Source organism: Lichenostomus cassidix, chromosome 10 (assembly GCF_008360975.1).
Source record: "Lichenostomus cassidix isolate B80296 chromosome 10, HeHo_3.0, whole genome shotgun sequence".
NCBI lineage: Eukaryota > Metazoa > Chordata > Aves > Passeriformes > Meliphagidae > Lichenostomus > Lichenostomus cassidix.
In genome coordinates, this window is record NC_139491.1 from 14,977,827 (window position 1) to 14,994,116 (window position 16,290).

General features: G+C 39.2%; 1 protein-coding gene across 2 annotated transcripts in view; it reads right to left on the reverse strand.

Moving 5' to 3' along the window:
- MTMR10 (myotubularin related protein 10) overlaps window positions 1–16,290 on the reverse strand; it is a 35,996-nt gene that overhangs the window by 17,929 nt on the left and 1,777 nt on the right. The window contains exons 1-4 of one of the 2 annotated variants that reach the window (XM_085070810.1): window positions 11,922–12,024; window positions 4,010–4,146; window positions 2,838–2,910; window positions 1,688–1,830 (exon numbers count right to left, since the gene is read on the reverse strand). In XM_085070810.1, coding sequence (XP_084926936.1) covers window positions 1,688–1,830; window positions 2,838–2,910; window positions 4,010–4,146; window positions 11,922–12,009 — 441 coding nt within the window. In that variant the 5' untranslated portion in view covers window positions 12,010–12,024. Of the gene's footprint in view, window positions 1–1,687; window positions 1,831–2,837; window positions 2,911–4,009; window positions 4,147–11,921; window positions 12,025–16,290 lie in introns of those variants that run through there. The other variant, XM_085070809.1, reaches the window with a different exon arrangement.

The following is a 16,290-nucleotide window of genomic DNA, read 5'->3' on the forward strand; positions in this document are numbered from 1 at the left end:
CTAGATGTGTTCACTAGCATCCCAAAATAATTTAAGCAAAATCCTGATACATGAAAACTGATCTAAGGACCTCATGGTTTTATACATTTATATTTTAGTGCTAACAGAATAATGTTATTATGGAAACATTAGATTAGATTAGCTGAACCTGATCGCCCTTCAGGAACCTCGGGCTTCTGTGAAACGCCCACACAAAGCTGCAGGAACCTACAGGATGCACCAAAACTGCAACAGTAACCACACAGCTGATATTTGTACAAGTTTTCTTCCTCTCCTCTAATGAGAACATTCCGGTATTTGAAAATGGCCATTGTTACACTTTTAGTCATCACCAGCAAAATCTCTAAAACCTCACTGGCTCTGGTTCTCTAGACCTAGCTGTTCTTCCTATCAGAAGAAACTACCTAAGCCTATGCAATTATAAATGCCCAGCATAAGGGCCTTCATAAAAGGGTTTCATTGTTTGCTCTTGCACAGGAAAACGCAGCACAAAGGGTGTTAATGAGATGCTGAGTTTATGCTCTCCTCCTCCAGGCTAATCACTCTCCTTTGCTGTGGCAGCCAATTAGAAACAGTTGCTGTAAAGACATTGCAGGAGATTGCTGCTCCAGGGGGATTTGGGAGAAGCTGTGCAAGGGAATGACTGCAGAACGACTGCCACGCGTGGAAAGTTCCAAGCAGCACAGGGGGCAGGGGAAGCCAGAACAGGGGCGAGGCCGGAGCAGGGTGGCTCTGTAGGGCTCCTGTCCCTGCACGGCCGGGAGGGGCAAAGGGCCGAGCCGGTTCAGCAGTGGCTCGGTAAGGAACCGCACACAGACTTATGGCTGGGCAGATGGTTCTTGGGACTTACAGGGCTAAACTCAAACTTGATCCCGCTGAGAAGGGGAATTGCTAAGCTCTGAGAGCAAACTGGGTCACTCCTCCCGAAAGGCCGGCTGTGCCGCGGAGCTCAGGGAGCTCAGGGAGCTGGAGCAGCGCAGGGTCTGAGCAGAGGCAGCAATGTGCTCAGGCTGGGCAGCTCTGCTAGCACGGCTCACCTGGGCTGCGACCGGCAGGACATCTCAGCAGCCTGCAGGGAGCCCTGCGGCGACACGAGCTGCACACCGGCAGGGAAGGACATTGTACAGACCCGTGGGATTCCTCCTGTCAAGAGGTGTTCAGGTCTTTGCCAACAAAATGTTGAGGAGGAGGCCAGGTTTATGTGGAATCACCATTTTGTCTAATCTAAGAGCTCGCTGGAGAACTTGCTGTGCGACTCAATTAAGGATATCCATAAGGCAGTATACTTAACCTCTGGGTAAATTTGGCTCATGACTTTCAGAAAATGTATCAAAGCTTGAAACATTTTCCATAAAAATGCAAACATCTGTTGTACAGCTGCAATGCAGCCTTCTCATTCCCGTCCTCAAAAAGATTTATTTAATAAATTAATAATGCTTAAAAGTACAATGGATATGAGAAGAAAGGTTTATCTTACATGATAAGAAACAGTTAATACACATTAAATTTTTTCCCTATTAGTATTGACTCTAAATATCTAGATATTCTCCTGTAACAGAATGTGACTAATTTGCAATTCTTCCCCCCACTTCTCTATCAAAACGTCATGATACAAAATGTTCTTATCAGCACAGCTGTTGCTACATGTAATGACTATAAGGCAGGATTTCAAAGGAAAAAATAATACCTTTTTTGCACTTTCAGGACCTGCTTCATCAAAACGAAATCTGACAATACGGAAGTCTTTGCAATAAATTATTAATTCAGTTGGATTAAATTTAAGTTTTTGGTTGGGACCAAGGACCTTCTGCTTCCTCTTGGTGTCATTCACTGCAAAGAAGAGACAAAGTTACTGGACTGTGTTCTATAAGTAAACACAAGATTGTCTCAAATAGATACAGTAATATTGCTACCAGAAATTTTTTATTTAATAGCATGTTTTGATTGAGGTAGAAAGTCTTCTAATTCCTGTTAGCAAAAGCTTATACTTCACTAAATTTAAGGTAAACCTCATGTTTTAGAAAAGGGGCAACAAATGTGGGCCAGTGCAAGACAATACAACAGGTCAATCACAATCTTCCTGAGATACACATTAATCTTTTCACAGTGATCACAATCAGCTTTGGGGACTGAAAAATTTTAACTAATAATTTAGATTACTTGCAGCCAGAAGGCCAAGTGTTTAACAGCCCGTGCCACAAACAAGAAAAATCATCACTTTTATGAAATTCTAGAATTACAAGACGAAGAACATTCTTCTTAACAAATAGGTTAGCCTAAAGAATCCAACAAATCAAAACCTGGTTCTCCACAAGAAGTACTTTGTTTCTTCAGATTAAGATGTCGATTGTCATTTGCAGATTTTTGAGGATCACCAGCTTTTAACTTGCTAAGAATTAGAGAAGATTGAAAACTACAGCAGTTCTGTTGTCAGAAATCCCAGCTATGTGTAACTGTATAAGCTACGTGCTTTTAGCAATCTAGTGTATTTCAGTGGCAGAGATTCAGATGATTCAATGCAAAAATGTTGCTAACAAATTTTGTACTGCTGTAAAAGATGTCTTTCCTACAACACCTGTTGATTCAGTATGGTAGTTATAAATTTAAAACCAATAATATAAAGACCCAACTAAGTAAATCTCCTGCATGGCACCTTAAGATTTATTCAGCATTTAAGGCTTTTATCCTAATTTAAATAAACTAAATACTTCAAATCGTGGAAGATTAATTACATAAAACCTTAAGTATCAACAATTCTGCAGAATTTAACAGGCAGTTAACAGTTTTTACTGAAGAAGAACAAAGCCTGTCATTATACTTAACTATTTTCGACATACCTGTGACAATCTGCTCAATGCATGTGAGTGGGACATCATGTTCACCAAGGAGGAGGTTTTTATAATGGAATTTCTGAAACACATGAACCCACAGCCATTAATTGCAGTTCTGCAGTTTGCAGCCACATACACAGCACAACTTTGAAGAAACTACGATAAAAATCAGGCATGCCTAGGCTTTTCTGACAGGTACCACCCTTGCCTATTCACAGGTAATTAGAGGCTGTGGAAACAGCTCTCTTGTGCTGCTGAACTGCACACACAACAGTTTAGAAACCCCAGTGAATATGCAAAATAAGCTCATTATTTGCACTGGACTTACTGAATTAGTCTCAAAAATTACAGACAATTTGAAGTATAATATATATATGGAATATAAAAAAACTCAAATTATTATTACTTTTGTAATCATAGAAAGAAAAAAAAATTCTACTTTCAGGGACAAGTTTTGACAACTACTTCTTGTCAAAAATTAACTTTTTGAAGTAGCTTTGGTCAAACTTCCTAACCATTACTGTATAAGCATCTACCTACTTTCAGAACTTTACATATCCTTAGTTAACGGAACATTTCCTTTAAAAGCCCCAAATGAAAATGCAAACTCTACTGAAAATAACCTACAGCTCACTACTTGGATTTCCAAACAGTGTTGTGCACTGTGCTGTTCAAAAACTGATCATGAATGATTTTGAATGTCAAGAGTTCTGCTTTGACAAAGACAAGAGAGTTCTGCCCTTTTCTTGTTGCTTCATCGACAGCGAAAACTCATTTCATGGTTAGCTTGCCCTCCATCAGTAACACCAATAAAACTCCACCACATTAAAAGCTTTGCTGATCTGACACTTGTCTAAGGAGCATTTGCAAATATCTCCTTCGAGGAAGAACACATGTGTGTATAATTCCTGCTTTGCCTTTTGTAAAACACTTCCCAGGGAAGCCTCCATATGCAGAGGTAAATGGAGCTGGATGTACTTCTGTAAAAATTTGCTCTGTTCTGATCCTCTCAATGAAGGGATGGAATAGCAACACATTCAGAACAGGACAGTAGAACCTCATCCTGCAGCCTGCTCAGAAGGCATCCATTTATGTCAGATCTGAGACAGACTCCCTGTGTGAACAATTGCACTTATCCCATTCATTGTCAGTGTGCACCCATGAGAGCAATAACCAACCTGCAGTGGCATCGGGTCATCTGTGATAAAGGAAATCTTGAAGTTAGTGCAAACCAACTTGCCCCACAGGTCATACTGGCTTGTATCTGTTGCAATGCACTTTCTTACAAAATTTACTTCGTTCACCACAATTTCACCTGGAACAGAAAAAGGGGAGGGGAGAAGAAAAGCCTGTATCAATCTTGCAGGTACAACAATGATAAGTCTGTAGTACCAAGGAACCCTTAACTCTTCACCTGCTTCAAATTATCCACCTTTTCTGAGTGAACATGGAGTTCAACTAACACCACTCCAGGGAAAAAACCACCATTTCAAAATGGACAGTATTGGGCAGTAGTTAAAATAAAACCCAAAACCAACAAAAACAACCAACCAACTTAAAACCAAAACCAAAACAAAACCCCAACAATAAAAACAAAAAAACCCCCACCAAAAATACCAACCCACAGTCAAATCCAACAAAACCACACACCATTTCCCTTATATCTGGAAATCAAGATCTGCAACTCTCCACTATTAAAAATTCATTGCCTTGAACAACGCTGTCCTTTAAACAAGCATATATTCTTGTGCTTCAGCTAGTATTTATTTTTAAAACTGGAATTAGTTGGCTACTGTTAAGTACTTCAGAGAGTTTTATGAACTTCCTGAATTCAGAATCATCAGGCCACATACATTTTACATTTATAAAGGCATTTTCAGGTGATTTCAAGAAAGAAAACACAGCTATAAGATAAAAAAGCATTATGGGGCAAATGAGACTGAGGACCGTTTAAAAAGAAAAAGTAAATCACTACACATAATGATACTTTTCAGTTCCACAGCCAAGATTTCTGAAAGCTAAAGAGTAACTCTTACTTCAGGAATCTAACTTGGTAATTCCTTTTACTGCTGTACAGGGCTTTCACTTCTGTCATCAGATCAACCACCTCCTGCTGCTGTCTACCATAAATAGTGTGGGAGTACAAGTGTGTTCCAAGAGATGTGTAATTTCATATTGGCTGTAAGTTTTTGTTTAGAAAAAACTAAGGACTAAAGATTGCTGAAGCCTAATTTGCTCGTAATAGCTTTGGCATGTTTAGTCCCAGTTGCCTGAAATGGCATCTCACAGTCATGCTTTGCATGAAAACAGCAGCTCTTTGGGCAGCTGTACTGGCAGAAATCAGTTACTCTATGTGCAAGCAATATACCATAGCCTGAAATAAATTTCCCACCTGTTTCCTGATGTGGAGCAGGTATTTTCCTCAAGTGGTTATCACTGCAGTCAAGTAACCACACCTTCAGCATCCCAGACACTTGAGAGAAATACAGCTTATGCTGTCTCAAGGCCCAGTCCCTGCACATGCTGTCCTACTGGATCTCTCACCCCTAATATGATCAGTGATCTGCCTGGAAGTCACTAAGAGCAGCAGCAGCATCTCTGCTTTTGGCTCAGTTGTTCAGCTACAAAAATGTCTTGGTCTAAGTCTGTAGCCTTGAGCTGGCAGAATTATGATCTGGGTTCTGGGACTATTTGAAGATGTTAGACAGGTTTTGTTGACCTGTGTTATCATATACATGAACAATCTATGCCAGAAATTGCAGAAGCTGTGAAAATGCTCTATAAACAGATCTGCTCGAGCTTTAAAGTCTTTCCTCAAATAGTGTGAAACTGTGCTTAAATAAGTTTTTGAATATGAAAATTAAAAATCTGATTCTGACAGCTTCAGTACAAATAGTTAAAAGTTCAGCCAAGTTCACGGCAACTGAAAACGATGTCTTATAATGGGGTACATGAGAATGACAAGCCCTACTTCTGCTAAACACTGTAATAAAAATGTTCCAATACTTAGCAAGGTCTGGCCTGAAACTTCTTAACGTCCAGTATTTCTTCAATAATCTGTTTATATAAATAACTGCAAAAGCCCAATCCATTTATTGAAGAAATTTCTCCTCGGAGTTGGTGTTAAGTCTTCAACTATTCAATGTGAAGTTCTGTCACATTCTGTGTATGAATAAAAACAACCTCCTCACAAACTGAGTTCTAAGTAATTTTTATTCCTCCCTCTCTCTGTATTGCCAGTGTATCCCTGCATTTCTAATCAAAAAGTATGGAGAGCTAAATACACCATGAAATGAAGTGCAACTTCCACAGCTATTTTCTTTCTGTAACATTCATTTATCTGTTACCACGTATAATGTTTTTTACTATCACACAGGAGACACTTGCTAAAAACAAATTACTATTACCAAACTATTTCAGTACTTCATGTCTTTGATGGTACAAAACAGTAGAGAAATGAGATACATGCACACATCTTCAATTTGAATTTACTACAGTTTAAAACACGCCTGCTACATCACTCTCTTTCCAAAGCCAGTCCTTTTTACCTCCCTCCTCCATTCCTCATAATTGTGTGGCTACACTGCAACATGTTAATTCTAATCCTATTTTAGCGCAACTGCATTTAGTCTATTTTCATCCAACACAAACACATTCTGGATTTTTTTGGCCTAGCTTATCTTTTTCTCTCAGGCTTACAGCCCTAACACAGGCCTGTCAATTTTGAACCTGAGGATTACGGTATGGCAGGACAGAGAGTGTGTGAACACCAACTTCAGCTGAAGCATGAGAAAGTTTGCAAATCTAATAGATCCAGTTTCCAAACACCTCTAGAAATTGATTTTTTTCCCCCCAAGATACAGGTTCAGAATTTCATCTTTTATCCCTCATTTGGACATCTATAATGAGCAATATAAAAAGGAGCAAGCCTTTCAAAATGAAAATTTTGGAAAGTAGATAAACAACATGAGTAGTAACTGCAGGATTTGCACAATGAACCCTTCTTGTATTTGTAGTTGAGTAGGTGATTCTCCCATACAAGACAACAACAGAGCTATTCAGAGATATTACAGTGCACATTTCTACAATGTAACTGCTGCTTTTTTCCAGTAAACAGTCACAAGCTGTTCCAGACACGGAACAGCAGTCAACACTTCCATGTGACTCCAGGAGTAGAAGAATGATCTCAGGAGACAAAAGCAGTTTGTTTAAACTTTGACAGGAAACCAGAAGAAAAATTACAGGTTGCCACCCTTACATATAAAGCCTAATCATGTTTAATAAAATTATTTCTACATTGAACACAGGAATCACAAAAATAACAGGAGATACTGAAGGATCTATCTAGCTAATACACCCTCCACCTAACACACAGCCTCAAAAACTTAAACTTCATAGAAATTCTGCTAAACCTCCCAAAAGCACGTGCAATCTTACCGGTTTGTATTTTGGATGTTAAGAGAATTCCTGGTATGTCTCTAATCCACCATAAAGCATAAGCCACTACAATCAAACTAAGAAGCAGACAGCAGAGCCTGGGAACACGTGGGAGCTGGAGAGAGGCAGGAGTGAAGCTGCTGAGCACAGGGAGCAGCAGGAGGGAGCAGTGCATAGATAGCACAGCTGTGCTCTACCCTGCCTGCACTCACACCACTCCGGCCTTGGAGCAGCTTGGCTCCTCACAATTTGAAAACACAATCCCTAGTCACTAACATCCTAAAATAAAGGATGTTCTACACCATTTTCACTACAATATTTTTGTAACTTTTGGCACCTTGCCTCACAGGATCAAGTTTAATTTTTTTTGTTTATCATATAAAGATAGCATTTTGTAACTTTGCAAGGAAGAAGGCTGATTTGAGCAGCATCAAGGACCACAACCTTATCAGTGCACGAGGTGATAAGAAACTGAGCAGTTTTCAACAACTCTAACAATACTGACTGAACATAACAATACTGCACAATTAAAGGAACTGAGCAGTATTTAATAAATACAGACACAAACACAGATCAATACATATACATAAAGATGGAGCATGGCACACATACATATAGACACATCTTAAAATGCTAACAGAGAATATTTTTATCACATCAAGAACCTGATACTTGCTAGAGGCAAGGAATGGCTGAAATCACACTCCATAAATTATTAATGCAAATCCTACAAGCTCAGTAGGTTTGCAGGTACTCTGCATGCTGCTGAGGGGACTTTCCCAAAGCTGTACTAGAAGCACAAGAATAGATTTATCAGCATAAACTTTCTTTAATGAGCATTGGAGCTCTATGGGTATGCTTAAGGTCTAATAGACATAAGGGTAATAGAGGTCATTAAGTTCTTTATGCAGACATATAATTTCTACCTAAATCCATAAAAAACTAGCACCTGAATACACTTAGGAAACTGTGCTCCCATTTCCCATTTACAATGCTGATAGTGATTATTCCCAAGTAAGACAACAGAAAACCAGCTTGTTTATGTGAAAGATAGTCTTAGAAGTTCACAATAGAAAAGCTCAAGTTAATTCAAGTAGCCATTTAACCATTAAGAATGCACAATAATGAGTTCACTCATGAAATATTTGGCAAATAATTAACTTTTGGAAATTCCCGAGTAAGAATTTCCAATTAAAAATTCGTTAATAAGTAATTGAAATCTACAACATGTTTACCCACTTAGCTGCTCTCTCGAGGAGAGAATACCAAAATTGTACGAGTTTGTTAGTATGTGCCATGCATTTAGATGTAAATGTCTCTAATCCACTTCTAAATGAATCTTCTGTTCAGTGTGCTCACGCACTTCCAAACTTTAAGAAAAAAAGTATTTGTAAGCTCATGAAGTAATTGTCTTTCATCTGTTCTCTGATTTTCATGAGCTCGTACAATGTTGTTCCAAAAGGACAGCTCAATTCTGTGATTGTTGGGGAATGAAAAAAAATTGCATTAATTTTTAATAGGAGAACCTGAGATTTCTACCAAAGAACAACTCTGAACACTGCAGGAAGAGTGGTGTGTTTTAAGTGCATGGTACCAGAAGAGCTTGCTTTGCCAGTCTTATTAGAAAGTCTTATTAAAATACCATATATGTTGCTGTTGAGCCGCTAGCAGAGAAAGAAGACTCGGTTCTCCATGTGGCATAAAAGAGAGCATTCTATTATTTGATTCCAACTTATATAGACTTTCCAAAGGTCACTCAGATTGGTCAGTTCAAAACCTCCCCCTAGGCAGATTGGCCAGGCCTGAACCATCCAAATCTCGAGACACTGTTTTTAATAACATCCAAACTTTATCTTTGTTTATGAAACACAGCAAGAAGAGAGAAAAGAATTCTCACGGGAAAGGTCTGTGCTAGCCACACATATATGAATATTTTACAGTTTCTCTAGTGTGCTAACAAAGAGAAAAGAGCTTAGATAAATTTTTTAAATGCTCAGTAAGGGAAAAATAGCAAAAAAATAAAGGCTTCCTGGTAAGTCTTCAAGATCATCTCTGTGTTTCCCATACACAATAACAAGACTAAAATAAGTATTTGCCCAATACTGGCTAATCTTTATGAACACAGGGTGGAAGGGGGGAAGCAAAAAAAAAAAAAGCTCAAAGCTGGGCCCTGAGAAGATAATTGCTTTTCTGACTAGAATACTAGGATGGGATGCTCCACAAAAGCTTTCCCCACATCTCAGAACCACAGTGAAGGACACAGGAATGTAGAGTAGGCGACAAACAACAGCAGTTCAGATGGCAAGAAGGGAACATACATCAGGAGCAAAGCTCTCATTACCAAAGAGATCGAAAACAAAGCATTGCAGAAAACTAAAAAACTGCTTACAGAGTTGCCTTAATCCCAGAACTTGCATTATCCCTAAAATAGAACCAGTTCCATATTTGATGTTCACTTCCACCTCAAAAGGCTGGCAATGACATTTGTGATAGACTTTGTTAGTCACATCAGAGAACTGACCCAGTCAACAATGATGTTCTCTTCCTTTCTTATCAGTCTGAATTTCATCTGAATTAACTCTGATTTGGCTTGTTCTTTGTGTGTTCTTTGCACAAAAAAAGTGTCAGCACCAAGTAGTTAATAAGAACACACACCTGTGGTGAGAAAAATCGAATAATAAACAGCTCCTCTTGGCATCTGTATGTATTGCTGGGCCAAACTAAAATAAACTCTCTCAGCAGAAGCCCTCCAATAAGAGTTTTAGTAATGATTTGGTCAGAGTTCTGTAATGTGAACAATAGACAAGCCAGTGAGGAGGGAGTGTGTTTGGTGCTTTGCATATCTTGAAGTCTGGCTGCATAAACTACAGATTCCCAAACCATGACTTTGCCTAAAAAATATAATCAGTAACAATTCAAGAAGACTGAGGTTTTCAGCTTGTTATTTTATAATTAAGTTACACGTGCTGAACTTGTAATGTACTACTGAGTCTATGTTAAATTATACAGGTTTGGCTTAATATATCAATTAATACAGAAACATACGTTTAGAAATTAGTGCAAAATCAGTTCACTGAAGACTTGCTTCATTGGAAGAAAGTATAATTGCCAAGAAACAAAACCCCCAGTAGCTTGGACAGATGACAATTCAGAATCTACACTACCCCTTTCTGGATTTTAATGGCTTGCAGCATAAAACATACATGGGGCAGACGAGGCAGAAACCAATTACTTTGCAACTTCTTCACAAAATGCACATGTAAGAACATTAAAATACTTAGTTTTAAAACAAGAACATTCTGCTACCTTCGAGGAATTAATCCCATATTGACCTATGGTTAATCAGTTGCATATAGGAAATTGTTTTTGCAGATGTTTACAAAGACTTAAAATATATTACTACTGAGAAGCTTTAAGAAATGCCTTTCATAACAAAAGGCAGGACAAAATTACCCCATCCAGTAAAATCTACTTCTAAGACTGTATCTTAGATTCTGCATACAGACTGCCTTGGTAGTACTTATGTCGTGCCAATCCCTAAAAAAATCAAACCCAAACACGAAACAAGCAGTTAACTTGAACCCAAACCACACCCGAAAATTTATTTTGAGCCAAACAAACAAAAAAGCTGTAACAGAAAAGAGTACTTACTATATACTTACTGTAAGTGACATCTCATTCTAAATCTAAGTCAAGTGTTTGGTTTGTTTTTAAACTTCTTTCAGTATGAAAAAAGACTTTGCAGAAACCTGTTGCTTCAGATTTCAAAGCTAGAATTTGAAACTCTTATAACTTATTTAAAACTTTTGGTAATCTTTGTGTAAACCACAAAAAACCTGAAGCATCTACTTTAAAAAAGCTTCAGGGAATTGCATTGTTTTCCAAACTGCCATTCTGATTTTCTAACCTGGCCATTCTTAAATGTTGAAAATAATTTCATGCTATTATATGACACTGATTCCCGAAAACAAGTTGCAACTACAAAACTTTTTTGCTGCCTTTTTTAATATCACAATTTAATTTTAAAAACAAGCAAACGAACTTTCACAGTAACATTTCCATTTCAAATAAGAACCTTGATGCAGGGAAAAAACCCTAGCCCTGCAGTATGATGTCTCACTGAGCTGCACAAAGAGGGAGCGAGGCTTGGTGAGCACTGCACGACACTGGAAATGAGAAGCACCAACCCGGGCTGCTTTGGGAACAGTGAGGAGCTGCCTGGCTGCAGGCTGTGCTCAGTTGCTGTCAGCACTGCCAGGCTGTCGCTACTCACCAGCAGAAGGCACATCCTTCACAGAGCTGGCAATACCTTCCTGAGCATCAACAACTCGTTCCAGAAATACCCACAGGAAAAGGCACCGACAGTGAGAGCACATCACTTGTACCAAGTAAACAATCCCAGCTCTCCCTTTGAGGCGCTGAGGCGAAAAGGTTCCTAGCAGGCAAGCAGGACAGAGCCGCCAGATCTGCAGGGTTACCCATTAACCCCATTCACCTGCTCCCCGCTCGCACAGTCCCGCCCAGCCCCGGCCCAGCCAGCACCGAGCACTCACTGCACGGCGTGGCCTCTGCTCCCAGCTCGGGGACACCACCGGCCAAACGAAATGCCAAGCAAGAGGTGCAGGGGTCCAAAGCAGGGGGAAAAGCACATACCTGGGGCACTAATGCACAAGGGTGCCTCACTGAACAGTGCATTTGCCTCTCCTATCACATGATGTGTTGCAGCTGCTCTGGAACACATGACTCAGTGTACTCAGGAATTGCAGAATGCAGAAAAAAACAAAAAGCTGGGAGCTAACTTGCGAGAGAATCAGACTCCTCTAAAAGATTAAAACTTTCCATGATACAGTCTTAAAAACCTCCCACAATTAAATTTCTACAGTCACTTGCTATTCTAAAGGGACATATATATATATAAAAGCCAAAGGAAATCAAAAAGCCAATTAGCATTATTAAATAAACTCCGAAGATATCCAGTGGCAAAAATTTAAACATGGTACATATTTCCACCTCAACAGAAACTCAGCACAACCAAACAATGTTCAGAGTTAATCAGAAAGGTGATAACAGATAAGGGAAGCTTCCTTTTTAGGACCAACTAAGACAATTAAGCTAAAAGGAAGCAAAACAAAGTGGACATACAACACACGTTTGAAAATCACAACTCACATGAAATGGAGGAATATGGTTTGATGTATGCTGTGTCCTACAAGAACTACGATTTATCCAAACGAACTAGATGGTGGTAAATTCAGGAAAAAAACAAATAAAGGAGTTTGTAACAGCATATAATTACATTGCTGAACTTGTTACCATGTGAAACTGGGGGTGCTAAAAGTTTACATGGCTATAGAAAGCAACTGTTTAAATTCAAGTAAGACAAATCCAGCAAGAGGAATTGAAGATGGTAGCACTGTCTCTGTGATGTCCCATGACTCCTCACTTGGGTGTCCCCATCAGGTTCCTCTAAGAGGAAAGTCCTCCTGTCACACTGCAGGGAGGGCAGAGGGAGCAGCTGGGAGTGCTGCTTGCCCTGCTCCCCTGTCCCTTGGTGGCCACCACCAGTGAGAGGTGACATCTGCCCTGCCCAGCCGTCCCTGTGACCTGCTGGTCACCCACCGTGGCTGTGACCAGGCACCAGTGACGGCTCTAGGGTTCACTGCTGCCATCTGACCATGAAACAAGAGCAGACACGACAGCCTGGGCACAGCTGCTTCTAACAGCACCTCATCACCACCACCCCTTTAACTTGCCTTAACGTGAGCAAGCCTTAAAGATAAAAACTATTATTCCAGTTCAGTTTAGTCTATAATTTTACAACCATTTCCAGCCTTTTTGTAAAAACTTACTGGCAACAACTATCGTCTTAGTCTACTAGCAAATTAGCATACTGAGCAACAATTTGACTAATTCAAGTGGACATTAAGATTCGGAAGGAACAATCCTTTCCTCACACTCAGTCAGATGCTCCACTGGTTACATAATCTCCTACAGAACGTCCTGTGTTAGCAGCAGGGAGGATCTCTTTGCCTGATCTTGCCCAAACCACAGCGTGGCACTGGTTCCAGTACAGACACCGGACTGGCTCGTTGTCCATCCCTGTATTGCACCTGCTGCACACTGCTTTGCCATTCAAATCCTGGAGACACACTCTGCATTACAGGCCACTTATGCTGGACAGGTTTTTTGAATGTTCAAGTTGATGATTTGAAAAGGCTACAGAGGTGGTTAGGGAAAATAGGCTACAGTTGATCACCAGAACAAAACACACCTTCAGGTTTAACAACTTGAACTCCACACTCCCCTAAGGTACACAAACTAATTTCCTACCAGCCAGGCAAGGCACTTGAACAGACTGACTGGTAGACTACCTGCTATTTCTGTAATTTTCCTCTTTGACACGCTTATAAAAACAGCAATGCAAACAAACAAAGGGGGGAAAAGTGAAACTGTTACAGAGGCCAACTCTTAACTAACTCTGCAGAAACTCTCGCTCACAGAGCTAACACTAGGAAAACAGAGCTGCAGAAATAAAAAGAAAACATGTTTGTAACTCCATCTCAAACCTGTAACAACTGTTTTAGAATCAAATTATACTACATTCTATAATATTACTTTCTTTTCCCACTGCAGTATCAATGTTGCCACTTACAACCAAGGTTTTTACTTGTTTTAAATTATACTTGTTCCTTTTCCCAATAAACCACCCACCTCAGGGCATACAGTTCCATGAGAACACAGGCTTCTGCCCCAAATTCTGATGAGATGTGTCTATTTCTTTGGGCTCCAGAGGAAACTTTTCAAACAAACTCTACAGGCTGAAAGTTGATTCACATGACTTTTTTTTTTAACACTTCATTTTCTAACCAGGTGTATTATTTCCTGACCTGTAACTCCTTGTCCTAACCTCCACTGCATAGAAATTCAAGTTAGACAGCAGGCTTTTTAGCTTCTTTGGAATTAGTAAGCAAGCCACTCCCTCAGAGTCACTATGTTTAGGAATCAAAAGCTTAATACAACCATCTGCAGGTTTTGAAGATTACTAAAGCCAGTATCCACTTGTGCTAATGTAACTTAATTCCAAAATAATTCCTAAAAAACTCCACTACTTAAAAAAGCATAACAAACATTCAGCCACTCAGGTTTATCTCTGTTCCTGAGACCAAAAGCAATTTCATACAACTGTTAAGGATAGGATATTAGGAATACTATACTGAAACTGTATTTACAAGGAAGTGCAAGTCAGCCTTAATACAATTAAATGAGTTGGAATTTGGCCAGAAACTTGGGTTATGACAAATCCAAAGCCAGTCTATCCAACAGTACAATGTGTACTTGTTTATGCACTTTTCTATGGCACTGTTGATGACAGAAACAAAAAAAATGTGTTTAGGCTGGTGCTTAACTTTAAAGAGGAAGAGTTTCATTTAAGTAATTTTAAATAAGTCACTTTTAAACTCCCCTCCCCTCCATACAGACTCATGAACAGATTTTTGTCAGAGCTATTCTGTAGCTACACAGAGCAGTGAACTTTATAATGAAATAATTCAAAATAACAGCTTAGAATGATGTGGAGGAGGAAATTTTAAGTCTGTGGTACACCATACTGTGGCTTCTATGTTACCTGGGGCAACTTACTACAAATGTCCCATGGGCCATCAAATGCTGACTACAGAGAGTGCAGACAAGGAAAATAATGCAGAGGGAATACATCCGAACCAGTTGAGAAAAACAAACCCAGTCAGCATCATTTTAAGAGTGCTTGGGAGTTTCACAAATAGAGAAATGACCCACGCTGCAAAAAGTGGCAGCACAGAAGTTACTTTCTGTAACTGTCAGGGCCAGGTCCCACAGCAAAGGAAGGATATGCTACATTTTGAGCAAAGCACTCTCAGACTGCATTGCATTTGCTGTGGAATGTCTCAGAGAAGAACATGCAGTCACTTCCTTGTGAGTCAAAGGCCTTGGATGAATATCAACTGCAACATAATCAGTGAGATGCCAAGTGGTAAGCAGAAGTTTTGCAAGCATAAAAATATAACTGTATTTCAAATATCGAGCAATCTCAGCAATGTGTTTTAAGGTATTTATGCCTCAAGCAAACTCTGCATTCTTTTGTTTCATGAAGAGAGTCAGGCAGTTGTTATTTACTCTTTCAGCTGAACCTCTTCCACAGTATTTCAGCCTCTTAAGCTTAAGGTACCTCACTGGACCACATCATATATCAATTAGTACTGCTTAATTTGCAACAGCCCCACACAAAGCAGTGACAGAAATAATTTTTAAGAGTAACTTGTTTGTACCCACATCAGTGTGTATCTAAATTCTTATTTTTAATCTAACTTCTGAATGCTAAGAAAAAAGCATAGTGTGACATTGTTTTAAACTCAAAATAACTCTTAAAAACGGCAAGACAAATTCATTACTGTGATGTACAGTTTGCAATGAAAGTAATCTTGGGCACAGTAGATTGTTACTTCCATATCTGAAAAAAGGCTTTTAGAAATCCTCATTGATCAAACTGTCATTTATCAGCTATTATTTCTTATTTAAAATATAGAAGTCATTAATACCCTCCATTTTTATAAATATGTAATGGTGAAGAACAATAAAAGCATTGCTTTTTTTCCCACACCCCAAAAAGGTTATTCTGCTGAGGTCTGAAGACACACACGAATTCCAAGCTTACCTAACAGAAGCATATGCAGTAAGAGTAAATGAATAAAGATAGCATTAGGAGTTTTCCAACACAGAAGTCAATCATGCCCTTCTGGAAATTCTATGACTATTTTCCTTTAAAATAAAGGAAGACTCTGACACAGGCTTTGGTACTGCACACAGGTAAATACCTGACTATCTGACACAAGTCTGATCATCAGTACTCTTCCAAAAGGTGTCAAGAATGTTAAAGCACTTAACAGTAGTTTAATTTCCAATATTCACAATAAAACCAAGACTTCATTCCATACATGGTAAAGCATCACACAGGCAAAACTGCCTATGTGTTTATTTAATGTTTCAG